This window comes from Solanum verrucosum, unplaced genomic scaffold, assembly GCF_900185275.1.
Source record: "Solanum verrucosum unplaced genomic scaffold, falcon-dt-bn FXZP01000009.1, whole genome shotgun sequence".
Classification (NCBI taxonomy): Eukaryota; Viridiplantae; Streptophyta; class Magnoliopsida; order Solanales; family Solanaceae; genus Solanum; species Solanum verrucosum.
Window position 1 is genome coordinate 2,351,163 of NW_026020231.1, and position 24,589 is coordinate 2,375,751.

The window sequence follows — 24,589 nt, forward strand, 5'->3', positions numbered from 1 at the left end:
TTAATCATTTCGAGCTTCTCCAATTTCAAACGATTTAAAATAATTAGTTTTATAAAGTTTCCAAAAAATAATAATATAGTTTGCAAGATTTTTTGTAATAGTTTTGTCACTTTTCATAAATTTTAGATGATGTACATGTTTTACATAATTATGTATATAATTAGTATATTTTATGATTATTCGAAAATCGTCAAAAAAAAAATAAATAATAATAATTATTATATTTTAAATATTAGGAATGGTTATAGTTTTGATTTAATAAATTTTATGAAATTCAAAATACTTTCAAGTTATTTTTTTTAAAAATAATTTTATCACTTTTTAATTATAAGTATGTATATTTTTGCAATCACGCTATTTTATAAATATTTGAAAATTATCACAAAAGATTTTACATTTTAGTTAAATATCTTATTAATTTGCTTTAAGTTATAGCTATATTTTCGAGTTAATTAGTTTTGTAATAGAATTAATTAGTTTATAATTAAGTTCTTATTTTTATTTTGTTGAGATTAAGAAACTCATTAATTAATTTATATTAATTCGTCTTATTTGGCTTTTTAGTCGAATCACCAATTAAACTCAATTTGGCTAACTTGTCAATTTTCATAGGCCATAATTGCAATTCTTGTGACTATTTCCTAATTTGCAAAACCTATCCACATTTTGACCCTATTTTCAGCCAAGAAATGGGCCTAATTCCATTTCCTAAACTAATCCCTCCAGCCCACACCCTTAGCTCCGACCCGGCCCAACTCTTTGTCATCAACAAAGAGACCCAGCAGATGAACATTACTGTGACTTTTTCCAAACATCCACCATACAATACATCATCCCATACGTATATACACAGTATCCCACCGCCCAAATTTATCTTCCTCGCTGCAAATCAGCGATTCCAACAACACCCCGACCCCACTGCCCATGCTCGTTTTCTTCTTCCAAACGAAACCCAGAAGGCTAGTAAACGTCAACATCGACAGTCGCTCAGACCGGAAATCCCACAGCAAATCGCGTCCTCTACTTCCCCTCTCCCCTCTTTTCCGTTGAAAATTGGTACAATGGAAAATTTATTTCTGATCTCTTCGAGATTTTGATTTTTCAAATTGGATTCGGATCCATCTTTTCAACCCGATTTCCCCTCTAAATCGACCCCAAATTCCCCTATATATAAACCCCCACTGCCTTCATTATGGAGGAGGGGATTACGGACTGAATATAGAAGTATAGGTTTCTATTTATTTTCGTTCGCCGCTTAACTGAAATTCATCGGAAACTTTGTCGGAGTTTATCGAAATCTCACTTGTGGTGTTAATATCGCTTGTTTCAGCTCGTCGTCCTAGTATCGCTGCTCCGGAAAAGGTAATATTCTCGTCCTTTCCTTTCAGACGATGTGCGTTCTGTTTTGTTACTATTAGCTTGTCTTGTTAGCTGTGATTAGCAATTCAGATTTTTTTTTTCTAGTTCGAAACCATCTTCCATAGATAGTTCATCTCTAATCTGATATATGATGTTCGTAACTTACTTATTACTTCCGTTAATGTAAATAATATAAATTGAGTGCTCACTGTCTTATTTTTTTTATTTTTTTTATTTTATTCTTTCTTCATGGCATTTGTTCTTTAGGGATTAATATTAGCCGTTGTATTTATAGAATCTCTGTTCTAATAAACGTTTGTTGCGTAGGCTATGTTATTTTGCATTTGCGAGTTGATGTATTTCGACTTTCTTACTAACTAAGGCCGAGTAAAAGTGAATCAATAAACTGGTCGTTTACACTCTGTTGGAGCATATGTTCTTCTATTAAATCCTCCATGTAAAGTGTTTTACCATGTTAATTTTACATACATGTCCTTATTTTCTACACCCTTAAAATGAGCTAAAACGAAATTGCATTGTTTGTAGCTAAGTTAGCTTGAATTCAATTAATGTTTAGTCGTCCTCTTCCTCCTTTCTCCATTATTGTTCGAGTTCCGTTGCATTGATGCCTAAGATTTGCTCAAATCTTTACCTCCTTTACTTAGTAATTTTGTATAAGTGAATAGTTGTTTGCCATAAAGTTAGTATAGAATAGAGTTTCTTATTATTTCTTGGGTTTTAATTTGTTAAAGTTTCATCCTTGAAATTATTTGGAAGCATGAATTTTTTTAGTATTAATCGCTCATTATATGGCTTGCTAATTATTTAAGCCCCCATGTTAATCCCTGTAGCTCTGTTATGTCATGTTTATGGCCTCTTTTTTTTTAAAGCAAAGGAAAAGATCAGATTATGCCTCATTTGTTTTCCAATAACGTGTAAAAAAAAAAAAAAAAAAAAAGAGTTTATAAGAGCCTCTGTGCCACATTGTGTTATCAAATTTTACTATCTTTTTGTCCTAAAAGTGAAGATTTTATTGCAAGCAATCTATTGTCAACATACATAGTCATTCATTGATTAAAAGCTAATAATAATTGCATGTTTTATTTCAGTGGCTATTGTCAAGAATGCCTCCTTTGATTGTTATTGTGATTGTGTGATCTAGGAATTTAATATATTTAACCATATTCAAGCATGCAAGATCATAGTGTTGCCCCCCATTTGGTTGATTATTAATACCAACGTAATATTTCCGAGCGGAACGAACAAGTGTGGTTTATCCCAGGAAGTTTGGTTTCTTTTTAGCATTTGGGAAATGTCATCTTGTTAAATGAGTTGATTTTAAACTAAGTGCATTTGTTTTACATTTTCTTGTTAACTTAAGCATATTCGGTTGTGTTATGTCTTCTTAGTTGGCATAGTTTGATGTTTGGATGTAGATGAATCCGTCATGCTTGATTTGCCAAGGTTTCAACTTCTCCCATTTGTTCATCACATAGCTAGTACATAATCTTCAAATAAGCTCAAAAATTTAGAAGTGTTCAATGTGTTTTGGAATAATACCATGTGCTGTGATTGATTTCCCTAGATGATAATGCAATGTGATTGGAAATTAATAATGCTCACATGTGGTCTCTTCCCATTCTTGGTGTGTAAGGTTAGCTGCAATTGAATTTGCAATGAAAATGCCAAAGTTTCCTTTAGTTTAAAATGGTACATCAATCAATCTTCTTATTCCATTTGCTAATTTGTATTTATTTGTCCACTTTATGTATGTCCGAGTGAGTCCTATGTATTCATGTCTACACCTCGCATTTCAAATGGGCCTCGGAGGCCTAAAACTCCCTCTTATCGAGTCAACTTCGTCATTGGGAGCATATGGAATTCGAAGAGGAAATCTATGTTATAAAAGGAGCTGAAACAGATCTCAAAAAGCCCAAAAAGAGGTTGTATACAGCTGTATGCACTGATATACAGGTCGAAAACACGAGGACACAGGGTTGGAGTGAAATACAGGTGTTTGGAAGCAAGAAATACACGAAAAGGGCTGATATACATGCCGATATACACTGATATACATCAAGTGTATACAAAAACGGGATTGAGTAAAATTCCCAAAAACAGTAGCGAATTTGGCCCAAGAAAGGCCCAAATTCAATTTCTCCCTTACGCTTTAATTATTTAATTGCGATTACTTATTATTTGTTGTTTAACTCTAACTTTAGAATTTTTAATTAACTTAGTTGAATTCCCCAAAAGATGAACCATATTCTTTATGTTAGTTTCTTTAAAATAATTCATTTTATCAACTCTTATACTTATTCAAATATTTTATTTATTTATTTTAGTCAAAACTTTCACATATCTTTATTTAGATTAAAATAATTTCTTGGTTTATCTACCAAGTTGATTCGAATTATTATTTCCAAAAAAAATAAATAAAAAAATGACGTAAATAATCTTAATTAATCTAATTTTGTTAAAATCCTAATTGACCAAGTTGTTTCAATTAAGATCCTATTTTCTAAAAAATTAAAAATTATTCTTTATTGAACTATTTTTATCAAAGTTAATAGAATATCGTAAAATATTATATATTGTTTAGGTTAAATCATTTTCGTAAATTTTTAAAGACGCGTTCTTTAAGGATCTTCTTCATTTAAATCATTTTTTTACTCATTGCAAAATTGTTCTAAGTTAAAAAAAAAAAAAAATTCTTTTTCTTTTTCTTAATAAACTTTAAAAAATGTTAGTCATAACCTTTTTCATTGATTAATAATAATAATAATAAAAAATAAAAAAATAAAAAGTGTATACTTAAGTCGTTTTCTCAAAAAAGGTTAGTCAATTAATAAGAAATGATTTTCATGTTTTAATTTATTAAATTGGTTTAAAATGAATTAAATAAATTCTAATTAATCTAGTTTTATCACTATTCTAATCGCTTATATTTTAAGTCAAATATTTCATTTTGGATCTCATTCTCTAAAAAGTAAAAAAAAATGAAATAAAATGTTCGTTATCTAACTATTCTTCAGAGTTAAATGAATATTGTAAATTATCATATTTTCTTTTATGTTAAACCATTTTCCTAAAAATAGTCAAAAAATATATTTTAGTCAAGTCGCAGGTCAACCGCATGTTAGCGGGCACTTCGAATGCTTAAACCCTTATCGAAGTGTAAATTGAACCCCGAACCTTCTTTGGTATTTTCAAATGATTTTTTCTGTTTAAATCTTTGAAAATTATAAGTTTTCTTAATTTCTTTAAAAATTAAGTGGCAACTCTTTTCTAAGTATTTTTCTCAAATTGTTTTATACTTAGAACATTTCAAAAAGTAATTTTTCTAGAAATAGTTAAATTACGGCACAACAATGTCCATGGAGCTCTCTGTTTTTATCCTACTATGCTTTCCAAAATTTTCAAAGTCCTACTGCTTCTCTTCGGATTCCGAAAGCTAAACAGTTTGTTGTAATACTCCTAGGGTGTGTTCGGAATGAAGAAAATGTTTTCTGGGAAATGAAGTTGATCTTTTACTTATTTTCTTGGATTTGGAAGGTGAGTAAATTTTTTCCATTAACTTAAATGCATTTGTATATAATATAGACCAATATATAGGAGGTGGGGGGTTGGGGGGATAGAAGTCTTGGGTAGTGGGGATGGCGGCTACTGAGGTGGGGTAAAGATGAGGTGTGTTGGAGGGTAGGAAGACACAATCAAATATGTAATGTAACTTTCAATTAGGGTTGTGCTGAAGTGGTAAGTCTCTTACATTCTTAATCAGAGATCTTGGGTTTGAGTCCTCTTAGGTATGGACTCACCTTTGTTAGGGAGCACCAAAAATAAATAATAAGTAATGTCACTTGTAGAATTTATTTGAAATAATTTCTCTCATTTTTAATACACTTATTTTTTAAAATAAAATATTTTTCAAAAAAATTGAGACCCCTAAATTCTTTCCTTTTCCTCTTGATAGAGTTGCCCAAGATAGCAATCACAAGCTATTTCAATCCCAAAAGAAGCCAGCGGTGATCGTATTTCACCTGTCTGATTAATCAAATTCTTTTTCGATCAATACTATATCATTGAATTTCACGATTTTTCACTATTGTGTTTGCTTTATATATTTGATTTTTGTGATACTCACTTAAACTGAGGTTTATCAAAAACAACCTCTACTTTCTCAACACATGAATTGTCTACATATTATCTTCCCTATACCCCTAGTAGAATTACACCGCTATATTATAGTAAATTAGGTAAACAAATGTATCCCCCTTTTCAAATATAATCGTCAACATTTAGCTCTAAATTTAAAAATGCACAATCTAATACAATTCTATATTGTGTGTTGCGTTTTATACTTTCTTTTATCCTGCCAATTAAGAATTTTTATAAAAAAAAATAGAATTAAAAAACCAAACTGAACCACAGTAGAGAAAAATCGACACCTTTGAAAATGTAAACTTTAATTCGATTTAAATATCCAATCCTAACGTTGAAATGCTCAAACTCTTTAATCTTGATAGAAAGATGACTTTAGTCAATAATTCATGCATGAGGAGCATAAAAGAACAATAAAAGACTGGAGCATGGGCTAGATAAGTTCTTGATTTCGGTTTGGTTTGATTAGTTTTTAATTTTAAAAGACCGTTAAATTTTGATTTGATTTTTAAACCGATAAAATTTCATTTCATTTTGATTTTAAGAAAAAGAAAATAAAATTAAAACAACCAACTATACAAAAACATATTTAAAAATCACAATTGCGCACACATGATATAATTTTATTTTTAAATTCCAAGAATTTATTCTAAAATAATGATTACCCATCCCTCTTCAACGTCGTTTTGTCATTTAATAAGAAAAGAAAATCATCCCCTGTTGAGTGACTGAGTCAACTTACTTTCTTGATTTTCTTGCAAATACTCTTTGATTTCTAAAACCGAATTTCCTTAGTTCGTCCACTTTAACAGTCATTGATGAAGTTTCTTGCATATGATATGTGCAGTTATTTTTAACTGATTTTTACAAAACCCCAAACAGTCGGAAAATGAGTAGGCCTGATAATAATCTTGAAATTTCTGGTAAACGTAATGAGTATTCTGCCAAAGCTGAATGTGAATCTTTGAAGAAACCCATGGAGGAAAATTCAAGAATCGCCCAAGAAGGTAACATTCCAATTGTGCCTACGATTCGTGATCGTCCAGACATATGCGGACAATTCAAAAGGTGGGGTACCTGCCCTTATGGTGAAAAGTGTTGTCACCTTCATTCTAGAGACGAAGGTGAACCCAGGGAGAGCTCTGCAACAATAATTGTGAATGATTCGCAGGGCATTGGGCAACCCAAGACGCCTGTCGATTGTACAAAGCTGAAGACCAAGTTTTGCTACCAGTGGGAAAGGAAGAATACATGTTTTTATGGTGCAAACTGTAAATTTGCTCATGGGGAAGCAGGTATTTCCACAACCATTATTACTTCAGTTATATTGTTCAATTCTTGATTAATTTGTTGAGTTGATTTTCATTTTGAATTACTTTATAGTTTTTGTCTTCTTTCATAAGCTCATTGTGAAAATATTTTTATATGCGCAAACCTGTGATACTTCTTTATCATGTCTATTAGATAATAATAATAATAATGTGTTGGATTTTTTTGTTTGAACCATTTGGCACTGTACAAAATGAGATGTTTAAAGCATATTATGTGAGTCTTTGATATTTGGAGACTAATCATGATTTTCGTCTTGAGGAAATGTAGAATGGAGTTGTCTTTTCATTGAGCCAGGGAGACCATCCTCGTAGTCAATGTGCATTAGTTGATTGAGTGTCATGTGGCCTGTTGCACATCTTGAACTCGTATGAAGATTATTGTTCAAGACTTTGTTGATAACAAGAAGCTTAACAAACATGGTTAATGTGCAATTTCCTGTTTTCTAACTTGGATAAATATACTTTTCAATTGGATTTCAACTATAAAGATGGAAATACATAACAAATCTATTCATACAGGCCATGGACAGTCCTGTCTTATATGATTTGGCGCTGCTATCTATTGATCTGAAAAGATCACCACATTAAGTTGTCTATAATTTTGGCCTCAGCTGCTGATACTTGATTTCTTATTAAGGGTAAGATTCAATACCATTTCTGATTTGTTATACTTCTCAATAATGACAGAAATGAGGAGTCTTGATTCCTCCAATCCACCGGAATCGCGGAGCAGTGTTGACATTTCTTCTCTAGCCAGGAATGTACCCGCCACGAATGTAGAATCCAATGAAATACGAACCATTGCTCAAGCTGTGTGTAGATCCAAGTTGAATGACATAAAAAGGAACAGCCGGATCTATGCTGACTGGATTGAATCGCTGCAGCCTTCACCGGTATCACCAGAACACTAAGGAGAACTGAAGAGCCTGAACTTTATCGCATTGGCTTTTTGATCAATTTTTGAAGTGGTTAATTGGGTGATTTTTTACATATGCAGGGAGATATTATGGTAGCTCTGTAGTTTAAAATGCTGCCTTGTTATTGTGAAGTGACTACACATACTACATAGTTTTACAAATTAGAATAGTTTCATATCTGATGATGCAAGTAAAAACTACAGTCTATACAACACTAGTTTCACCATTTATACACATCTTATAGAAGAAGACTTTTTGTTATTTTGCCATGTCTATGGAGCTCTCTGTTTTTATCCTTCTATGTTTTCCAATTTCTCCAATCCTATTGGTCTTTTTTTGGATTTTGAAAGCTATACAGTTGGTGGTAAGACTATGGGTGTGTCCGGTGGTATGATGGAAAAATGTTTTCTTTGAAAGATATGTTTTTTGTTTAATGTTTCGTACATTTGTATATAATCTAGGCAAATATTATGGAAGACGAAGGTAGAAGTTAGAAGTGTGAGGTGGGGGATGGAGCTACTGGGTGGGGGTAAAGTTGAGGTGCATTGGGTCCCAAGACACATTTAATATGAAATACCACTGAAACTTGCTTTTTCCATTTTCAGCGGAAAAAAAATAATTCCAATTTATAAGATACTTGTTTTTTTTCAGAAAAAAAAAATTCAAAAAATTGACCAATCGAATATTGAAATATTTAAAAGAAAAATGTTTTCCTCCCTACTACGGAACGTACCTCTAATTTCTTTCTTTTTCCTCTGTAAAGAGCTGTCCAAGATTGCAATTACAAAGCTATTTCAATTGGCATTCAAAGGAGTTAATACATACTTAATAGACCCTCAGATAGATTGGGGAATGTATCCTTTCAAATTTCACAATTTCACCTGCATGACTGTTTTATTTATTTGGATTACAAGTGTTTATTGTGGTAAATTTAGTAGCTAAATTCGTTGGTTATATAAATTTTAATTTTCGGTGAGAATTCGATATTTTATATCATTAAATTTCACAATTTTAACCCAAGGATTCTTTATTAGGAGTATTGAACTTTGCTTTATATATTTAATTTTTGTGATGCTTTATTTGAGCTAATTGTCTATCGTAAATAATTTTTTAATTTTTTCAAGGCAAAAATAATATTGCGTACCATCACCCCATTCCCGCACTTGTAGAATTGTGTTGAATATATTATTGTTGTAAATTATGTAAACAAATTTATCCCATTTCAAATATAATCGACCACCAACTTGTTTTCAATTCAATTTCAAATTACTACTCTTCTTTTTTTCAATTCAAAAAACTTGGGCATTTTTACAATTTCACCTTTGCATCCCCACCCCCACGCACCCCACACCCACTCCACCCCACCCCCTTCTTTGGTGGGAAGATCCTAACAAAACAACTCAACAAGCATTGCTCCTTGAACCACGTGAACCAAAAAGTTAAAACCAAATCAGAAACTTTAAACTTGTAGAACATCATTTACCAGAATACCCTTGTTAAAAACTTCAAAAATCCACATTCAAAATTCATTCATTCTGCATTTACACAGGGCTAAATATGTAAAATCAGCAAGTGTCACCATCATTATAGAGCGCCAAAACGTAAAAGAAAACATAACCATAGTCTGAAACACTCACGAAAATTCAAACTGATTTTCTCAACAATTTGGCCAGAAAAAAAAACGATTCAGTGTAGTTTTTGCCATGGCTTCTTCCACCATTATTGAAGCCTGTAACAGTAGAAAGAGAAACCGAAAGCCATTTATCTTCGAAACATTCGCAATTGGAGACTCCATTGACGGTTTTTCAGGACCCTTTAGAGACAACATTCGAATGTTTCTTCAAGAATTTGCTACCATTGAAGATTATACGCTCTGTGGTTTTCCAATTTGGTCTACTTGGTTGATTTCCAACTCTACCGGTTCCGTTTTCCCACTCTACACCATTGAAGAAACCACTCAACTTTCTCTTCATCCTTTCTGCGATCACTGTAAATTATCTGGTAAAATAAAATGAACACTCAATTTTTTCTTTTCTTCTGCAAATTAGTTATGAATTTTCGTGGGTAATTTTGTTTGTTTATTGTTATGGAGTGTTATTTTTGTGTTGTTGAAGGATGGGGTCATCATTATGTGTCGAAACGAAGGTATCATTTGCTAATACCGGCCAATGAGAACTGGGAAAAGCCATTGGGAAGCGATTCTCTTGAAATTGGTACTCATGTTTTGCATGGTTTGATTCATTGCAATGGTTATGGTCATTTGCTGTCCATTAATGGCGTTAATGAGGATTCAAATTTGCTCTCTGGAAGTGATTTCATGGATCTCTGGGATCGTCTTTGTACAATTTTCAAAACCAGGTACTGAAGATCATAGTGATTACGTTTTTGTGTGAAAAATTGTCATCCTAACTCAGTAAAAGTTATTCTAAAGTTTCGTGATCTGAGTAAGTAGTATTATTGTTTGATTAGGTAAATAAACGAAGTAGTATTGTTGTATGGAATTTTTAAGCTGCAATTGAAGAATTATTTATCTTATTATTGTTATTTGGCCAGGAAAATTTCATTGAATGATGTGTCGAAGAAGGGAGGTGTGCATTTGAGGTTGCTTCATGGTGTTGCATATGGACAATCTTGGTTTGGGAAATGGGGTTACAGATTTTGCCGTGGAAGCTATGGAGCGACAGAGAAGAAATATGAAATTGCTGTTCAATTTCTAAGCTCATTGGGGCTTGACAAAATTTTGAATGATTTCAGGAAAGATTTTACGGAAAGACGGAAAATCAAGCAGATTATTGGTACCTACAGGGAATTGAGTGAAGTTCCATTGATCACAATTAGCGAGTTATTGCAATTCATGCTTGCTTTTAAGTTTAAAGCTCCGTTTCATAGCAAGATGAAACTTGCAAATGGTGATGATTATTGGTGTGATCCTGATATAGAAGAGAAAAACAGGCCAATTAGTATGGAGACATTTGTGAATATGATGGCTAACAGTGATTGTAGATGGCCTGCTAGGCGGCTAGAATTTGTGGTAATAGTTATTGTGAATTTTCTGAAAGAAAATCAAGCAAATGTAGGCAGAAATTGTAGGATGACCAGGCAGGACTTGAGAAATGAGGCAAGAAAATTCATTGGTGACACTGGTTTGATTGATTTTGTGCTGAAATCTATCAGATGTTTTGCATTGGGAAGCCAAATTGTTCGTCGATCCATCAACCCAACTACTAAGTTATTGGAATTCACTATTCATGAATTTGCTAAGGAAGAAGAATCAATAAGGTTTCCATTTTTGGACATGGATTCTGATTGCAGCTGGACTGAGAGAACAGTGAAAGAAGCTGCTGAGTTCATTGTGAAAATCTTGAGAGCACATAATGGGGATGGTGCCATGTCTAGGCAGGAGCTACGTGACAAGGCTAGGACAACCATCCGCGACACCGGCCTGATTGATTATGTACTGAAATCCATTAACAAATCCATAATGGGAAACAAGATCATTTTTCGATCGAAGAACCCCTCTACTAAAAGGATTGAATTTGCCTTTGAAGATGTTGTTGATGCAAACAGAGTTGAGAACATTGAGTTACACATGAATATAGATCAAGATCTTGTGTACTTGTATGAAACAGTGCTTTTAAGTTACCCAGGGTCAGACTCAGTGAGTTTGGCTACTGGGGTTGTCTTGGACAGCAAGAGATTTGTTAAAGAGTGGAAGCTTAAGGATCAAGAACATCAAATAATGGCATTAACATGTAAAGTCTTGCCGAGTTTCGACGAGTTAGAGAGTGAATTGACTCGTCCATTGTCACCTGGTGTGGTTGTGTTTGTTCCTCCTTGGATTACAATAGGTGAGCTTAAAGGAGTGACACAGTTTGCACTAAGAGACACTTATTGCATAATGCAAAACTTTGTAGTAACACAAATTGGTGGTTTGAGGGGAATAGAGGATGAGAGGCTGCTATCATGCGCAGTGGGCAGAGATGCACACGTTTGGGTGAGAGGTTGTGGGCTGGACTTGGATACTGAACTGAGGTATGAAGGTGGGCCCATAAAGTTAAAGGTCAATTGTATTTGTGGGGCCAGGGATGATGATGGGGAGAGAATGGTAAATTGTGATGCTTGCCAAGTGTGGTTCCACACAATGTGCACTGGCATTGATGATCATGAGGAGGAGGTGATACCAGAAATTTTCTTGTGTGAGAGCTGCAGAAATTTTTAATTTGATAAGATATTAAGTAGTACAATCTGAATTTATCAAATCTAGTTGTAGTATAGATTTATCAAGAATATAAATTGCTCTGCATATTCATGATTTATGCTGACTGGAATGAATGTATAGCTTCACTAATCATAAAAGGCTTGTATTTGATGAGATGCAAGTTATAAGTACTCTCTCACAACAGTTCAATGTGGGTGTCTTTGTTATTCAGCAGTGTCCATAGTGTTAACTACTTTAATTTATCCTTCAAGTTGTAGTATAATTTTCATAGTTCCATACATCATAGAAGTTAATTCTGATTGCCAAACGATCGAAAAACTTGAAAATGAAATCACAATTACAATGATCGAGGAAAGTTATACATTTAGATGAAGAATTCACAGAGATACCATAGTGTAATCTTCTTCTACGAACAATAGAACAAAGAATCAAACTCTGGAGAAAGAAGTCAAGAATGAACTTAAGAAATGGCGATGACGTTTGAGAGTTCAACTGATGTTTTCCATTTATAGAAAAGGCTTCATTGTCAACATTAAAGCCACGGAGGGGGTGAGCACGGTGGCCGAGGCATCCTTGGCGGGTACGGATGTGGTGGCCAAGGAAAGGGCGGTTTGGGTGGGAACGGATATGGTGGCAAAGGCTGCTTTGGTGGGAACGGATATGGTGGCCGAGGCGGGAACGGCCAGGGAGGCATTGGTTGAGCATAGCCACACATTCCATTAAAACAAAGGCTTGGAGGCTGGCATCTATGCACACAGCTTCCGCAATGAAAAGGGCTCATGTTAGTATTGATGCAAATTCCTCGGCAGCATTGCCATGTGAACGGACATTTTATTTCACAAAATCCACAGTTATTCACATCAGATGTGACATCAATACAGCGATTCCTGCAACAACGCTTCTTTATTCTTGGAGGAAAGTCCCCTTCATCGCAAATCCAGGGCCTATTCCCGCACCCAATGGCTCGTGGATTCTTCACCACTCTTTTAGGCCATAATGAAGAAGATTTGGACGAGCCATTAGTGATATTTTCTTGAAACCCTCCAACTATTTCTACTTGTAAAAGTAGCAAAAATGAGATCAACCGAATAATTAGCTGCATTATGTAAAATCAAGTACCTTAGAAATGCATTTGTAGCAAAGAACTTGCAAAGTTGGATTAGTGAAGCAGAGAGATGGTTAGCTTCTTCGTTTGGATATTGGTTATTTTGATGGAGTGAATAAAGTATTAAATAGTTGGAGGGGATATGGTTATTTTCATGCAAGAATGTAAAAAGTTACTGACTTTATCATGTTTTTCTTACAAGGGTTCAATACTTCAGGTGATTCATGTTTAGACAGAGGTCGGCACAGGATGGTGTAAGTTATAATTTACGTGATTTAAGTGGAGAGACGAGGAGTGCTGCTGGGTTTGCACTTTCTACTGAAATAGAGGCTTTTTTTTCACACTTTCTACTGGTATTCATAGCCATTTTGGAATCCGAAAGTAATCTTAAAAGAACATGATTCATTATAAAAGAAGCCAGTTCACAATTTCACTTGCATGATTAATCAATTCTTTTTCATTCAACATTCCATAAAGATACACCTCCCTTTGGTATATTACATATTTGAGGGCGATAGAGCCCATATTCTTTCACGATAAAAATCAATGACTTATAAAGAATTACAAACGCTATCAAGATTCGACAAAATATAATATGTATATATATATTTGTGGGTGCGGAGGCACGATTTTGAATTTATGGGTTCTGGATTTAGAAAAGGCAGCTTATTGGGTTCTGACTCTACTGAATAAATTATTAATTCAAACTAAAGGAACTTTTAAACAGAAATACGCGGTTTGGGATTGGGTTCTACTGAACTCGTAAACAGACCTGTAGCTCCGCCTCTTTGTGGGTGTATTTATGCATTCCCTTCAACTGATTGAAGAAATTTCACAGTTGACCTGGCCAACGCATCCATTGGGTCGACACATTTCTTCAGAAGAGGATCGTCTGGAGGTAACAGATCACGCATGTCATCTGAGGCAATTATGATAGTGTTAACTGCCCTTACCACAAGAACTTGTAGCGCGATTCTGAACAAATTTTGTGCCCCTTCAATGTCCTTCCTGTTCAAGGCTTCTAGCGAAGGGATTACTGTGTGTTCCATAGTTGCCTTATCTGGCAGCACAACTTCAAAACCCTATACTCAGTAAAAGCCGAATAAAAAATGACCATCAGTGATAACTTCAACTGTTGATGAATAAATCACCTAACTATAGTATTACTGTGCCATTGAACATATCCAAAACTTGATGTTTCACATGCCTGCTAGTTGGTAGTAGTACTTAGAGGCTTACACACACAGAGACTTTCACACAAAGAATATATATATATATAGCTTCCTTTGAGACAAGAAAATTGACAGGCATCCCTAATTAGGGAAATGATAAGAACTTTTTTTAAGAAATGGAAATGATAAGAAGATTGAAGCACTGTCGTCCAAATACCTACAGCATCTATCACTGTGACGCTTAGAACAGGGGGCTATCTTGTTTTTCTCTGGATATGCCTTTGATAGCATTCCGTGAATAGTCACAATATTCAAAATTGATTAACCTACATGTCTACATAAGACAGATCTTTACCATTGAAGGTTTCCACGACTTTAATGCTCAACTCCCTATTTATTGCTACTTCTAATTGAATTGCCTGACAATGCATATCAAATCCGGCTGAAGAAAAACATGTCTTCCCTTCACCATCATATCGAAGCTTTGCTGGGCAAAGATGAAATATCCCTGCTCTGTTTGTTCTTAAGTTGCTTCTGAAGAAAAAATTTCAAGTTACTTTGGTACGTCTAAACTGCAAACTGGCTAGGTCCTTCTATGCAACAGCTCGGAGAGGTTCAAAAGTATAAAGGCAAAGGTGTTGTGGCATAAAGAAAGAATATGAGAAAAATGGGCAGTTTTTTTGCTGCAATTACTTCAAGGGGGAAAAGAGGGAGCCGGCTGATCATTGAAAACTAACTTTACACAATTCTCCTTTCTGAGTGGCAATAAACATACTTGGAATCATGCAGGGCCGGCAATCTACAAGATTTGCAACCTATGAGAATACAAACTGTGGGACTTGAAAATTATCAGTATATGCATCGTATAAAGTTGCAAAATCAATGCTCAATATAGCACTGAATGAAATAAATTAAAAGACTGCTGAGCAGTTAGTTTCCAACAAATTATCGCATGAAGAGGAGCCTAAGACCCATGTCAGAACGGTAACTGACTAGTTTCATTATAAACTGTTTTTTCTTCTCAGAGGGAATGATCACATGAAGATCATCTTACAAGTGGGATTACTATATCATTGAACAGCCAGATATATAAGTGCTATTTAGATATTTCCTATCTCGTGGCACTCAAAGCACAAGACTGGACATACAGCTTATCCTATTAGCATACCATCCTCCCATGATCAATATTATCCAATATAAGTTCTTGAACCATTATGAATTCACAAGTTACAAGGTTGTTAGAACAGGATAAATAAAGGAAAGATGGTTGTTTCTTGAACTAGTCATATACTGAAACTGATACACATAAATAGATGGTTGAAACAATCACATAAAGGTATGGCATAAAAAGTTACAAGAACAACTGTGGATACCTCATTTTGAAGTTTCTCCTGATAAAATCCAGCAGACAAAGTTGCATCCGAAGCCAGAACTCCAATGCGCAGAGTACTCCCAGCTTCTAGTGGTCGCAAATTCGCGTCTTTGAGCTCCTTGGCCACACACTCTCCCATATGAAGGACAGGAACTGAAGACCCTAGTGCAACCTCATCATGCCAAGAATGTGATATGTAACAAGGCATGACAATGCATCTAGCTCCAGATTTCTCAAGAAAGATCCTTTTGTGCCTAAGATTTTCAACAACTGGAGCATGATCTTTTAGTAAGTTTTTATTTTTACCAGTGAGGTAAGAACTAGAACCTCTTTCATGGAATGAAAGCTCTTTGTTAAGAACAGGATCGGAACAAAGAACAAAGGGAATGTCATTTCCACCATTTTTGGAACTCCATGTGACAAGCTTGCTCACAAAATTAAGAGTGGTTCCAATGGATAACCCCCCAATGATCCCTATTGCATTTTTATGGGTGAGCAAAACAGAAGAATCTGGGCGCTTTGAAGCCGCATCTAAAGGAGAATTCTCCATTGAGTTGGCTAGATTTCTGCTTTCTTCAGTTTGTGAGATGATGGATGAAGGAGGTGTCGCAAAAGCTGAACTTTTTCTTGTTCTGTTATGGCTATGGTGGCTGTTCATACGAGCTAATGTACATGTTGAATAGTTCAATGAACTGTAAGACATCATCATTCTTCTCTACAAAGTTCAGGCCAACTTTTCTAAACCTGAGAGAAAGAATCTCTTATTGGGTAAAAAAGATGTCAAAATTACAAAAGTGCAGCAGGGGTAGTCCTCTTAGATCTGATTCAATAAAAAACAGTACCCATTTTTACCTGAAACAGAATTCTTGAACTTCTCTTGCTTTATCCTAGAGAAGGAAAACAGAGGAATAGCAAGAAATTTGCAGCAAATGTGAAAACCCTCCAACAGCAGCTAGCCATTAGAAGCATAAAAACACCTCTGCAAGTGCAAATTTTCTTATGATTCTGAGAATATTCTCAGCTTCCATGATGCAGCCGACTCTCTAGTTGGGGGTCACTGAACTCTCAGTACAAGATTCTTTGTACTAGAAAAGAATCTGAAGCTAAAGGTAGTAACTTTTCCAAGTCACCAACAAGCTTTACCCAAAAAGAATTTGAGAAAAGCAAAACCTTGTATGAAGTGAAAACTCAAATATTTTTCTTTGTAATTGAGAAGAATCCCTAGTAGGAAGGAGATCTTATTGTTAATTGCAGTGGGACAGCTCCATTATTCTCCAATCAGTTACTCCACCGATTTCTACTGCTCATTATAGAAGGAATCTCTTTTATGTTTTATCTTTCTCCATCACATTTTCCTATTTGCTAAACAAATAATTAACCCATTGAACCAAAAAACAAAAAGACAGAAATCCTTGTTACCTAGTGTAGGATGGTGCTTTGTCTTGCTGCTGCTGGGTCCCACCATATGATTCATCATCAGTGAGGGCTAGGCCCACATTAGATTCTCTATTGGAAAATGAAAAAATCATCTGCTTTTTGGGTCTTTGGTTTCTAACATATCATCTGCTGTACTTTATACCATGAATTCGATCAAGTTACATCTTGTTAAAATATAAAAGGAGTAATGATCACTCAACCACAATCTTTATTGATATCAATCTTTCTTCTGTATATAAATTGCAGGTGTTAATAATTTTTAAAGAAAACCAACTTCTAATTGCACAAACACGATGGGACCTACTATATTTACTTCATTTTCTCTATAAGTAATGACTAATGACACCACAACAAAGAAAAGACTTCTATAGGAAACATAATATTTTGTCACCATGATTGAGGTATGAAAATAAATGCCCCAATGGCTGTTTGCCACTGTGACTCAGTGCTTGGTACTTGTCAGCATCAAAATTACTGCAATATAGTAATCACTTTATGAAGAAATATTGATAAGAAAGTATTGCAACCTAAATGTATGACAAAAAAAAAAAAAAAAAAAGTGGCAATCAATTAGCTAGCATATCTAACTCTAGTTATCTTTTGCTTTTGTTCATTTCTAATAGAGGCCTGTTGTTTGGAGAAACGTATCATCTTTGTGACATCTGCTCTGATAGAAAAGAAGGCAGAAAGCAAAGCAATTAGCATAGTTGGGTATATGACTACACTTGCGGAATTCCTAAAAAGTACTTGCTTGTCAAGACCCCATGTGATGAGAAGAATCCCAATAAGACTAAGTCTCCCTGATTTCATTAGACCCAATAGTGCTCCTGCCACCGACAAGTAACTTCCTACTATAACCTGTGTCACCCAAAACCAAAAAAATTATAAAATTAAACACAGGTACTGAAAAAGAAGAACCCCCAAATTCAAGCAGAATTATAAATTGATAATTAACCTCTAAGTTCTGGAGATCATGAGTTATATAAGATTCCTTCATGTTGGTGAATTTGTAGGCTTCTAGAAGCTTCCCATAGCTTGGGATGGCGTTGTTCTTATAAATGGCTTTTGCTACTGCTCCTGGGTAAATCAGGGCTTTTACCATACCCCCTGGAACAACTCCATTTGCGTACAATAGAGACAGTGACACTTCAATTGGTGTGGTACATGTACCAATTCTACAAGGGAATCTGCAATCAAAGCCTTAAACTCTGAATTTTCAAAAATGCAAAAGGCACAATGATAGTCTACTAGCTTGATTCGTGCCATTAACAACATTAATTAAACCAATAACCAATCAATGTGAATACACTGCATTGCATTGCGAGTATTAATAAGTATTCCCAATCAAGGTCAATTTTGTAAGGGCGTTCAATATTCCATTAACAAAAACCTAACATTTGTTGGAATGGAGAATTGATTGAGAAGTAAATTAGAACCTGAAAAGTGGGAGTTGGAAAAGTATTAGAAGAAAGTATAGCCTGGACGAGACGAAATAGAGGTCCCGTGCCCATTTCTTTGATGTAGACGCCATGCCAATTGTCAAAAGCTACTAAGTGTTGCTGAAAAGGGCCATAAACCCTTTTTCAAATAAGGAAAGAAAATACAGACCGCTTTTTTATTGGGCCACGGAGACCCTGAACGGTACCCATCACTTGCTTCCATCATTTTCCGGGTTTTTTTTTTATTTGGCAAAAATGACACAAATGTATACAAATTTTATTTTGTCATTGTAGCCTTGGAAAAAAAGCATAGAAATCGACATCCAAAAGGAAGTTTACTTTTCAAAAAGGAAAAAAATCTTAATTACGGTTGATATTGAATATCATATCAAAACTAAATATTTTGATATCACACATGATATTTGGTATGCGTTTTTTAAATTTTGATTTCATATATTATAGTAACTATATATGTAAAATGGAAAAAACTTAAATATGTCATCGAACTTTGAAAAATGCTCATCTATGTCATTCACAAAAGTTTGGCTCATATTATTCTATTTTTGTTTGAGAAAATGCTCATTCATGCCATTATTTGTTAACTGAAATGACATAAATGAGTTAAACGTTTAACGGATGACATAGATGAGCATTTTCTCAAAGTTTTGATGGCATATTTGAATATTTTTTCATTTAAAAGATGATATAATCAATGACGTGACCGAATCATAATTTACCACGTATAAAAAATGATTTTGCAAATTCAAAAATATTTTTAGTTAACAAATAATGGCATGGATGAACCTTTTCTCAAACGAAAATGGCATAGATGAGCAAATTTTTAATGAATGACATAGATGAGCCTTATCTCAAAATTCAATGGCATATTTGAGCATTTACTTTATATAAAATTTATATATATATATTATAAATACTAGCAAATATATAAGATAATATTAGTACAAAATTAATTATTTAGACGCTTGATCTTTGACTACTCTATCTTGATTGAAATATTATTTTTGGTAATTGATTAACAAAGGAAATTATTTGTACTTTATTTTGAATATGTATACGTGTGTAAGGTGTTAGAATGATATAGTTAAAACGTTTCTTGAAAATTTGAAATCATATAAGTATTTGTAAATTAAAGATCAAATTATGATTACAAAATTAATGTACCATAAATGACGATCCGAACCATACCGATTTGATCCGATAATAAGATAATATTTGAAAATCAAAATTACCAAACTAATTTTTTTTATGTCATACCCCTAAACGTAATTATACCTCCTGTTGGCCCTCTTTTCACAATATCATAGTAAAGGGGTTTACATAGAAAATCCTATAAATAGTACATTTTATACGGATTAATTTAGAGTCCAGTTGCAGTACCATTTCAAGTTTAATTTGGATTTACGGTATATTAAACCAATAATAATACTATGATTTAACTGGGAAAGAGGAATTTAAGGTTATAATGACAACCAAATTCTCAGAAGAACTAGGTGTGCACGGAAATTTTTTTCTAGCAAATTACGTAAATTACAAGGGACTAAGACGTTTTCTTAATTTCTTACAAAAGGATAAGTCTTAAAACTTAAAGATTATCTCTAAAAAATAATCATAGTTCGAAATATTCAATACTTAATTAATATCTTAAATTATAGGTTGATTTTTAAGATGATGACTCAATCAATCTAATATCATCTAAAAAAATCACATTTTTATTGAATTTCAATTTTTCTTCAATTAACTTTATAAAATAATAATTATTAGTTGAGTGACCATATGGTAAATAAGTGTTCTAAAACTTCTCCGTATTATCAACTTGTAAGTTAATAATTTATAATAAAATGTCCCTGAAAATGCGAAAGGGATTGGGGTCATTATCATTATAATTTAATAAGTCAAAGACGGGAAACTCACTCATGTATGATTGTGTCCAGGGCCGGCTCTATGTATACTTTAATAAGGCATTGGCCTTAGGCCCCCAATTTTAGGGGGCCTTAATTTTTTACCAAAAATAAATTATGTGTTAATTTTTTATAGAAAAAATATTGATTATTTATCATAAAAAAGTATATATTTAAAATTATTATTTTATTCTCTTCAACCCCATTCAAATAGAAGAAATCAAGAAAATATTATTTTATTTTCTTACACTCTCTCTACTAATACTCACATTATTTTCTTTTTAACTCCTTTTACACTCTCTTCTTTAAATTGTTGATAAGTTAGAGTAATATTCTGTCAAAAATGTCAATTAATAGTCGAAAAGTATTGAACAAATTCAATTGTAAATTCTTTTTCCATTTCTTCTTAGATTTTCAAGCATTACAACAACCATAGTAAAATGTGGGGTAACCAAATTATCAACTTCATCAAAGCTATGGTTCTAACTCTTATATTTATTTGAAATTTGTCAACTTATTACTTGTAGAACTATGTTAACAATTCATATAATGATTGCCCGAGTAAGATACTATTTTTCAACGTTAAATTAATAAAATCTTATTTAAAACTAATAATTGAAAAAGAAATCAAATAAATCATTTATATATAAAAAAAAATATTAAGTAATACTTTGCATTTAAAAATGTAAGAAAAATAAATGCATGTGAAATTTATTTAGATTTTAGGCCTCTAATTAAGATTTCGCTTTAGGCCTCCGATTACGTTGAGCCGCCCCTGATTATGTCAAACATATGAGGTAGATAATCATCATCAATCAATAAGTTTGGTCATATAGGTGAGGCATAATATATTAATATATATTTAATTTAACCTTAGCTGATATATATATTTTAAATTTTTTGAATATATATTTATTTATATATTTGAGGATAGATTAAAAAATACGTTTATATATTAGGACAGTAACTAATGTCAAGTTGATGGCTGCCCGTACTGCTGCAAGGGCTGAGGGCAGAGTGGCTGCTCATATCTTTTTGGATACGTTATGATGAGATCACTTTAGCATCTGCTACTTTCATTATCCAGAATTAAAAGGATGGCTACAAATTGCACTTCTTTTTTCTACTCCATCTTTCTATTTGAACTTTGATGGCTCTTGGGCACTTCCAAGAACTACGTCTAAGCATTAAAATATCCAGAAAACAACAAAAACAGTACCAAAAAAATAACAGACCTTTGACATTCACATGATGGTCACGCATCTCTATGCTAAATCAAAAGCCTTCTACTACTCCTTTTGTTTCAATTTATTTATCTGATTTTAACTTGATATGAAGTTTATAAAAATAAATTATTTTTTTGAAAAGTATAGTTTTAATCTTGGGATTTGTGTAAAGTCGGAACAGATACAAAAGAAAAGCAAAACAAATAAATTGAAACGGAGGGAATAATTTATTTCTCCTTCAATCATTGCTGAGCCACAATCACTTGCAGTTTGTGCCACATATATAGTCTTCCATATCTCCATGTAGCAAAAGCATTTAGGACGTCTGACGATATGTGGAGCAACCTTCCTTTTGAACTCCTAGCCAACATTTTCTCTTATCTTTCTCCTGATTCATTAGCCAGGGCTAAATCCGCCTGCAAGAGTTGGCACACATGTGCTAACAATTCACCTTCATGGGCAACGCTGCCATGGCGGCAATATCCGCCGTGGTTTCTAGCATTGCCCACACGCAACCATGGGCATTTTATTTGTGCTCGCAACCCAATTAATGATTCTTGGCATCTATTGCCTCTTGACTTCATTCCCAACCCAATTCGCCCAATTGCTGCAGTTAATGGCCTAATACTACTGAGAGAAACTACAACTACTAGCCTTCAATTAGCCATATGCAACCCTTTCACTCGCCAGTTCAGGCACCTCCCAAAGCTAAATGTCACGAGGACTAATCCAGCTGTTGGGGTAATATCACTGGATTCAGCAAACTTCCAGGTCTATGTTGCCGGAGGAATGTCAGAGGCAAGCAGCGTCGGAGGAGGTGCTTCGTACGAGCCCAGCTTAGAAGTGTATGACTCTGTTCACGAAAACTGGAAAACAATCGGATCAATGCCGATGGAATTTGCAGTAAGGCTAACAGTTTGGACCCCAAACGAGAGTGTTTACTGCAACGGCATCCTGTATTGGATCACCTCAGCCCGGGCTTATACTGTAATGGGATTCGAAATTAGGAACAAAAATTGGAGAGAATTAGGAGTGCCGATGGCTGACAGGCTTGAATTTGCAGCACTGGTAGAAAGAAATGGGAAATTATGTCTTGTTGGTGGAACTAGTGATACAGGGGCATGTATATGGCAGCTTGAGGAATCAAATAATTGGAGAATGATTGAGAAGGTGCCACAAGAATTGTGGGCAAAATTGTTTGGAGGTAAAGGAAGATGGGGTAGTATTAACACCAGATGTGTGTGCATTGGTGGGACAATGTGCTTGTACAGAGATCTTGGATCAGGAATGTTGGTATGGAGAGAATGTGCAGAAAATGGTACTAAATAGGAATGGCATTGGATTGAAGGGTGTGGTACAATTAAAGGGGTGCACTTGCAGAATTTCCCCATTAAAGGACTGTTGCTACATCCCTATCTTGCATCCTCCAACTTCTTGCTGAATGAATGAGCTCCAAATTCTTTTCTCTTCCCAGTTCCAAAAACATACTCTATATACTACACCAACAACAATGAAATCCCATTAAGTGATATCTGGTCATTTGAGAGGATAGATTGTACGCAAATTTTATCATTATTTCATACTGATAGAGAGGTTGTTTACCTATGTAAAAAGAAAAATACCGACTTTTCAGCTAGTGTTTTATAACATTAATTTGTTAACTTGGCGTAAATACTAAATGGAAATAAATATTTACTCCAATATATACTAAATGGAATTTCTTAAATGTCTTGCATTTGATGCTTGGACATTTTACTGATTTAATCTTATACTAAATAGGCGTTTGGCCATGTGATATCATATCACGATATGGTATCGCGAGATGGAATCAGCGTTTGGATATGCGATTTTACGCTGATTTCATCTCATGATTCCATATCATGAGAGGTGATACCATATTCTCCAAAAACCATGATATGGAATTATATGGTGATTTCATATTATGATTTGAGATATTTTAATACAATAATTGATCCATGAGTTTATATTTTGTTAAAACAACCCCATATTTATATCTACTAACCATTTGTTTCATATGTAAATAAAATTTATAATCACATCATTACTTTTTAAAATTTATTATTCTCACCGACATAAAATTTATTATTCTCACCAACATATAGTCACTTTAACTCACACCTCACGATTGTGAAACTTTTCAACATTCACTTGAAACAATTAACCGGCATGTTAAAATAGTTGCCGAGGCAATTAGCAAGATGGCACCAACATTTACACAACAAAAAAATATGACTGGTGTACATTCCAAAATTCGACATAATACTCGATTTTGGCCTTGGTTTAAGGTAAAATTTCGATTACATTAATAAATTTATTTTATGGCCTTAATAAGTGAACATTTATATTTTATGTGTAAGTTATTAGTATTTAGTTACATATTTTCTATCAACTTTGTTTAAAGAGATAATATTTATTTTATGACTTTGCATTGTCTTGGAAGCACTATTTTTATTACTCTTACAAACATTATTTTTATGAAGTGCATTCTATAATGCTTCCAATTTATTTTATGTTCACTAAACTAATATTGATGTATTTTTTATTTGGTAGGATTGTGTTGGTGCGATTGATGGAACATATATAGAAGGGGAGGTTCCTAAAGTGGTGCAACAAGCATATCATAATCGCAAAGGAAGAACATCACAAAATGTCTTATGTGTTTGTGATTTTAATATGCGATTTACATTTGTTGATGCTGGTTGGGAAGGTACTGCACATGATAGTACAGTACTTGAGAATGTACCTGTTGAACCAACTTCACCATTTCCATTTCCGCCACATGATAACTTTAAACTACATCCTTAGAATAAATATTATTTATTTACACAAAGCTGTCTCATTTACGTCACATATGCTTTTAGTAATTCTTTATAAAATGTTTTTTGGTAGATAAATATTATGTTGTTGATGC

The 24,589-nt window shown here is 33.8% G+C and overlaps 5 protein-coding genes across 6 annotated transcripts; 3 read left to right on the plus strand and 2 right to left on the minus strand.

Moving 5' to 3' along the window:
• Window positions 1–6,409: 6,409 nt before the first annotated feature.
• On the plus strand, window positions 6,410–7,872 carry LOC125832254 (zinc finger CCCH domain-containing protein 39-like). Its single transcript, XM_049511399.1, has 3 exons — window positions 6,410–6,815; window positions 7,539–7,744; window positions 7,849–7,872. Exons 1-3 carry the CDS (start codon window positions 6,410–6,412, stop codon window positions 7,870–7,872), a joined length of 636 nt encoding a protein of 211 aa, XP_049367356.1.
• A 1,528-nt stretch (window positions 7,873–9,400) lies between these two features.
• LOC125832443 (PHD finger protein At2g01810-like) lies at window positions 9,401–11,987 on the plus strand. Its single transcript, XM_049511595.1, has 3 exons — window positions 9,401–9,769; window positions 9,883–10,126; window positions 10,322–11,987. The coding sequence occupies exons 1-3, from the start codon at window positions 9,472–9,474 to the stop codon at window positions 11,985–11,987; spliced, it is 2,208 nt and encodes a 735-aa protein (XP_049367552.1). The 5' UTR covers window positions 9,401–9,471.
• A 1,539-nt stretch (window positions 11,988–13,526) lies between these two features.
• On the minus strand, window positions 13,527–16,936 carry LOC125832330 (uncharacterized). 2 transcript variants are annotated; one of them, XM_049511471.1, is made up of 3 exons: window positions 16,489–16,936; window positions 15,638–16,380; window positions 13,527–14,174 (listed from the first exon to the last, which is right to left on the minus strand). In XM_049511471.1, the coding sequence occupies exons 2-3, from the start codon at window positions 16,343–16,345 to the stop codon at window positions 13,893–13,895; spliced, it is 990 nt and encodes a 329-aa protein (XP_049367428.1). In that variant the 5' UTR covers window positions 16,346–16,380; window positions 16,489–16,936; the 3' UTR covers window positions 13,527–13,892. The 2 variants fall into 2 exon arrangements, with proteins under 2 accessions (XP_049367428.1, XP_049367427.1); XM_049511470.1 differs by having other exon boundaries at window positions 15,638–16,394; window positions 16,489–16,819.
• LOC125832332 (uncharacterized) lies at window positions 16,671–18,690 on the minus strand. The gene is made up of 3 exons (XM_049511472.1): window positions 18,510–18,690; window positions 18,029–18,260; window positions 16,671–17,931 (listed from the first exon to the last, which is right to left on the minus strand). The coding sequence occupies exons 1-3, from the start codon at window positions 18,602–18,604 to the stop codon at window positions 17,644–17,646; spliced, it is 615 nt and encodes a 204-aa protein (XP_049367429.1). The 5' UTR covers window positions 18,605–18,690; the 3' UTR covers window positions 16,671–17,643.
• A 3,190-nt stretch (window positions 18,691–21,880) lies between these two features.
• LOC125832683 (F-box protein At5g49610-like) lies at window positions 21,881–23,412 on the plus strand. Its single transcript, XM_049511886.1, has one exon. It carries the CDS (start codon window positions 21,991–21,993, stop codon window positions 22,984–22,986), a length of 996 nt encoding a protein of 331 aa, XP_049367843.1. The 5' UTR covers window positions 21,881–21,990; the 3' UTR covers window positions 22,987–23,412.
• The last annotated feature ends 1,177 nt before the right edge of the window (window positions 23,413–24,589 follow it).